General features: G+C 48.5%; 1 protein-coding gene across 1 annotated transcript; it reads left to right on the plus strand.

The window, feature by feature from the left end:
- Window positions 1-699: 699 nt before the first annotated feature.
- LOC108381709 (major facilitator superfamily domain-containing protein 4B-like) lies at window positions 700-1,422 on the plus strand (the record flags this gene model as incomplete). The annotated part of the gene is made up of 2 exons (XM_017638118.1): window positions 700-1,111; window positions 1,180-1,422. Coding segments are annotated over exons 1-2 (655 nt in total), but the record flags the coding sequence as incomplete, so codon positions are not given.
- Window positions 1,423-5,819: the final 4,397 nt, after the last annotated feature.

Genomic DNA, 5,819 nt, shown 5'->3' on the forward strand with positions numbered 1-5,819 from the left:
CTTGCGTACACTGAGTTAATTCATTTGCGCCTGTGTTTCTGACTTCATGGACTCGGTGATAGTTTTTGTTTCATTCAGTCCGTAGTTCCTAGTGCACAGGATATAACTTGGCGTATTTTTATTTTTATTTAAACACCGCTGCAGTTGCTAGTCAACTTTTTTGCTTTGCTGTGTTGCCGAATTATCACCACTACCACCATCTTATAAATAGTGGGCAAGCAGACTGCTTCTAATGACAAAATAAGCTATCGGGCAAATGAAAATGAAAAGCAATCAAAAGCGAAAATTGCATAACTCAGCTTCAATTATTACTATCATAATAAAATTTGCTTTTGAACTTGAACTTGAAACTTAAACAAATTGACATAATTAACAAAACAGAATATAAAAAAAAGTTCACCTGACCTTGATCTTGAACTTGACCTTCATCTTCTAACTCTTCTCTTTACACTTGTGATCTCCGCATTTTCCTCATCCTCTAAAACTCAACCACTATCATCAATCACATCTTATCACTGCGCACATCACCTTCTCCATTCTCCAATCTCCATTCTCACTTTTACAACCCTTCAACAAACAAAAAACTCCCAAACAAAACAAAAAATCATGGCCCTTCCTCGGCGCGCCCTGGTCACCTCGCTGGTCATTTACTACATCTTCCTCCAGCTGGCGCTCCGCTTCGGCCTCATCGGCCCGACGATGCTCGATCTGAAGGACAATCTGGGCATCAGCTACGCGGCCATGTCCAACGCCTTCAGCGCCATGTGCATCGGCATCTGCACCGGCGCCCTCAGCACCGGCGCCCTCAGTCGGGTGGTGCCCAGTCGGGAGCTGTCCGCCTTTATATTGTTGCTTATCAGCGCCTCGCTTGTGAGCAGCTACACCTACTGGCTCGACTATCGCCACTTTGTAGGGGCGAACTTTGCCGTGGGCGTCACCACGGGGGCGGCTATAGCGACCTGTGAGGCCTGGATTCTCGAACTTTGGGGCAAGGACTGCGGACCGTGGATGCAGGCGCTGCAGTTTTTTAGAGGTCTGGGGTATATTATCGGCCCTGTGCTGGCGGATCCCTTCTTGAGCTTGGAGGTGGAGGATCGAGATGGAGAAGGAGGTAAACTAGGAAACCTGCTGATAAGTTTAAAAACTTGAAAAAACTAATCGCATTTTTAAACATTTTAGACCTAAACGCCACCGAACCTAGCTCATTATCTTCAACACCTTCTTCACCAACTGAGGAAATTTTTCAACCACAAACCACCACCACCTCCGTGCCGTACAACTCCGCCATCCACATACCGTACCTTATCAACGCCGGCCTCCTCTTCCTAGGAGCCGCCCTACTTCTAGGACTCTACGCCTACCGACTCTTCAAAACTTCCGGCTCCTGCGGCGGCGGCTCTTCGACCTTTGACCTTACAAAAGGCCAGTCCGAGCAGACCATAATCTCCAGCAGCTCGCTGACAATTGAAACGGTAGAGTCCTCGCTGGCAAAAGTCCGCTCCACGGGAACGGTGGCCGAGGTGGACACTCGAAGTCCTCCTTCAACTCCCTCCACCTCCTCCTCCTCACTAAAATCCTCAAACTCCTCGACCTTCTCCGTGGCGATGATCACCCTCGCCTCCGTCTTCTACCTCTTCTTCTACGAGGAGGTGGTGGTCACCTACCTTCCCTCCTACGCAACGCAACTTTCCGTTCAGCTCACTAAATCAGAGGCCAGCTTTCTCACCTCCGTTTTCAACTTTGCGAACCTGATCGGCAAGGCGGTGGGCATCCTCCTCGCCCTCAAACTGTCCCACCTCAAAATGCTGTACATGAACCTGACGGTAATGGCCGGCTCGCTGGGCATTCTAATTCTCTACGCCGACGGCAATCGAACCCTCCTCTGGGTGGGCGTCATCCTCCTCGGCGTCGGCCTCTCCTCCATCATCGCCAGCCTGTACACCCTGCTGGAGGACACCGTACAGATGTCCCCCCTCACCTGCGGCATCCTCAACATGGCCGGCACCAGCGGCAGCGTCATCACCCCGCTGATAATCGGCCCGTACATGGAGACACACCCCACCATTCTCATGGTCGTCAGTCTGCTCTACACCGCCCTCTGTACGGTGCTGGTGGTGGCCATGGACCTGCTGATGAGGTTCAAGGGCAAGATCGACTACGGGAATAAGAAGATGTTCGGGAAGAACGTCGTCGCGGTGAAGAAGTGATAAGCGTTCTTTTGATTCCAAATGGAAAACCATTTTAATTGTACTACTTTCTACTTGTATAAAAGGCGATTATTTTAATTTTTATTATTTTTGTTATTTAAAACGAAGCTTTTCTATGCAACATTTTAAGCAATTGCTGTACGATTTCATTTTATATTTATTATTTGCAATAAAAAAATCATTTTCAAACACCTTTTTTTGTTATCAAGTTTAACTTTATTTGCATTAGGTCTTAGGTCTACAGAATTTTCACAAAAGTTTTCTAATTTTTTAAACTAAAGCTAACTACTATGAGAATTTTTGTTTTATCAATTCAAGTCTTATCATTTTAAAGTTTCAGTTTTTGTCCATGGTTTACTTTTTGAAAACCGTTTTCTTCAGTTCACCCTGAACTCTTCCTCCATCATCAGCCATCGGCAACCCCTCAAAATGTTCCCCAAAGGAGGCGTAGGAGTGGGCGTGCTCCGAGTCCTCAGAATCCGATTCTAAAGAGGCGGAAGAATCTCGAAGTTCTTCAGAATTTAAAAGATGCTCCGGAACTGTGGCCACTTCAGAGAGCTCAATGACCACCCGAGGAGTGGGAGCAAAAGCTCTACCATTGTTGATAGGAACTCCTTCCTCCTCCAAGGGAGGCGTCAAACTTCTGCTGCCCTCAAGAAAGACTCGCCCCTGCTGGTGAACTCCGCTATTTCCACCACCGCTGCCGCTGTTATTTCCACCACTTCCGGTGCTGTCCGTCGCATAGCCAATCGAATTGTTTTTAGCGCCATTTTCAGCCGATGCTGCTGCTGCTGCTCCCGCTCCCGTCGCCGTCACTTGATAAGCCCCACCACCACCACCACAACCACCACCCCGCTTAATTGACTTTTGATAAATCTTACAGCCGACTTTTTTAACGCCATTTTTAGAGGAGGTAGGCGTGACAATGCGAGAGGAGGTCATCGAGTTGCTCAGGCCGATGCCTGTCTCTGAATTTCCGTGGCCGCCTCCATTTCCGCCCAGCCAGCTGGGAAGGAGGCACCAGCTGCTGGACCAGTTTCGCCGCAGTTCGTCCTGCACCTCGGCATTGTAGAAGCAGTAGAGCCAGGCGACCAGTGCTCCCTGATCAACAAAAACTCTCAAAATTCAAACAAACTCCTCTTCTAAACTCCTCTCTTCCTATTTCCACCTACCTGAACTCCGATGATGATGGCGTTGAGGTAGAACCAGACCAGTTTCCCGCGGGCCGTCCAACCAGCAAGTTGAATTACCAGATAATGAAGTAGAGACTGCTGGTGGGCGATGCCAAGAAGAAGGGTCAGCGAAAGCGTCGAGTAGAACAGTTTTCGGTAGGTCGAGGCAGGGGCGGTGCCGCCGACGCTGATGCGGCTGAAGAGCTTGTTGCGCAGCATGACGAAGATGTGCAGGAAGAAGAAGAGGTTCACCTGAANATCAACAAAAACTCTCAAAATTCAAACAAACTCCTCTTCTAAACTCCTCTCTTCCTATTTCCACCTACCTGAACTCCGATGATGATGGCGTTGAGGTAGAACCAGACCAGTTTCCCGCGGGCCGTCCAACCAGCAAGTTGAATTACCAGATAATGAAGTAGAGACTGCTGGTGGGCGATGCCAAGAAGAAGGGTCAGCGAAAGCGTCGAGTAGAACAGTTTTCGGTAGGTCGAGGCAGGGGCGGTGCCGCCGACGCTGATGCGGCTGAAGAGCTTGTTGCGCAGCATGACGAAGATGTGCAGGAAGAAGAAGAGGTTCACCTGAAGCAAAAAGATCAACAACAAAGAATGTCAATGTTTTGATAAGAAAAATGCAGCAAAAAGTTTCCTACAGCATCAGCAATGTAGATGGGCACCACGGGCAGGTAGAAGAGCCAGGCGCTGTTCGAGTAGATCCACTGCCCGTTCGACTCGAAGAGCGAGTGGCCGGCGAACCAGGCCAGGCTGAATGGGACGCCAAAAACTAGAATTAAAAATAAAACAAGATTAGAACTCTTTTCAAGCCAAAAATCCTTCTCAAAAGCTCTTACACCAGCCAAAGCGCTTGATGTTCTTCATGCTGCACTTCTCCCGCAGCGGGTTAAAAAGAATCCGANTGAAAAAAATTAAAAGAAGTTTAGAACTTTTTTTCCAAAACAGAGAAGCCTCCAAAAAAAAGCTCTTACACCAGCCAAAGCGCTTGATGTTCTTCATGCTGCACTTCTCCCGCAGCGGATTGAAGAGAATCCGATGGAGGTAGTAGCCCTCCATCATCAGCCAGCTGTGGTTGGANAATTAAAAATAAAACAAGATTAGAACTCTTTTCAAGCCAAAAATCCTTCTCAAAAGCTCTTACACCAGCCAAAGCGCTTGATGTTCTTCATGCTGCACTTCTCCCGCAGCGGGTTAAAAAGAATCCGATGGAGGTAGTAGCCCTCCATCATCAACCAGCTGTGGTTGGAGATGATGAAGTAGTGGCAGAGCAGCTGAATGACCCGAATCGTCCAGTCGCAGTTCCACTCGAGGCTGTCCTCCAGCTCACCAAAGTCCACCTCGAAGTAGGGTGGCTCCATTTCCTCTTCCTCTGAAGTTCCGTTTCCGTAGACCAGCTCCTGAAGACTTTGATTGATTGCAGCCTGGCTGACATGGTGATGATGATGATTATTTCTGAACTGCAGAAGTTGGCGTTCCAGAAGGCTTCGAGCCACCTCTTCCACTTCGGCCTCGGTCGGTTGACTCAGGGCGAGGTAGNCGGCTCCATTTCCTCTTCCTCTGAAGTTCCGTTTCCGTAGACCAGCTCCTGGAGGCTTTGATTGATTGCAGCCTGGCTGACATGGTGATGATGACTATTTCTGAACTGCAGAAGCTGGCGTTCTAGAAGGCTTCGAGCCACCTCTTCCACTTCGGCTTCGGTCGGTTGACTCAGGGCGAGGTAGCCGCTTTTTAGCAGGCTGAAGATGGCTCGAAAGGCGTACGAGAGGAAGAGCTGGGTGTGAAGGGTGTTCCGGGAACAGGAGAGGCGGCTGTTGAAGAGTCTGCAAAGAGAGAAGAGAGGATCGAAGAAGATTTCGTTTTTAGGATTCAAAAGATGAAAACGTTTCAAGAGATAGCAAATCAACAACGGAATAAAAAGTTTAAACACTTTCTTCAGTTCCGAAGCCTGGGACCTTCCGTAAAGCCCCGAACGGCCTAGATTTTCAAAAAAAAGATGGCTTTTTTTGGCGGCAAGAGGAAAAGTTGCCGAGCCTAGGCGATGCCATCAGGCGGAAATGTTTCCAGACAGCAACGGAAACAAAAGCAAAACAAAGCAGAAGCTAGGCTTCTTCTCGTTGTGATCATCATCTGCTCAAAAACGCAACTTTCTAAGACAAAACAAATCTTACTTGTAGTAATTCAACACCAGCAGGGCGGGCACCGTACAGCCGAGGGTGATCACCGAGCCGAAGCCGCGAATCAGCTCCAGTGGAAGGTGGTGACGGCGGAAGAGGACCACGAAGGGATCGACCTGGTGCTGCGGTGAAGGCGATGGTGGTGTTTTTTATTTTTGAACCAACTTTTTGGGTAAATAGTTTGATACTTTTAAAGAATCCCTCTGTTCTCTTACCTGAATATCCTCTGCTCGGTACACCTTTCCCTCTAGGTCT

The sequence above is a fragment of the Rhagoletis zephyria genome, unplaced genomic scaffold (assembly GCF_001687245.7).
Source record: "Rhagoletis zephyria isolate East Lansing unplaced genomic scaffold, Rhagoletis_zephyria_1.1 Rzeph_scaffold_23470, whole genome shotgun sequence".
Classification (NCBI taxonomy): Eukaryota; Metazoa; Arthropoda; class Insecta; order Diptera; family Tephritidae; genus Rhagoletis; species Rhagoletis zephyria.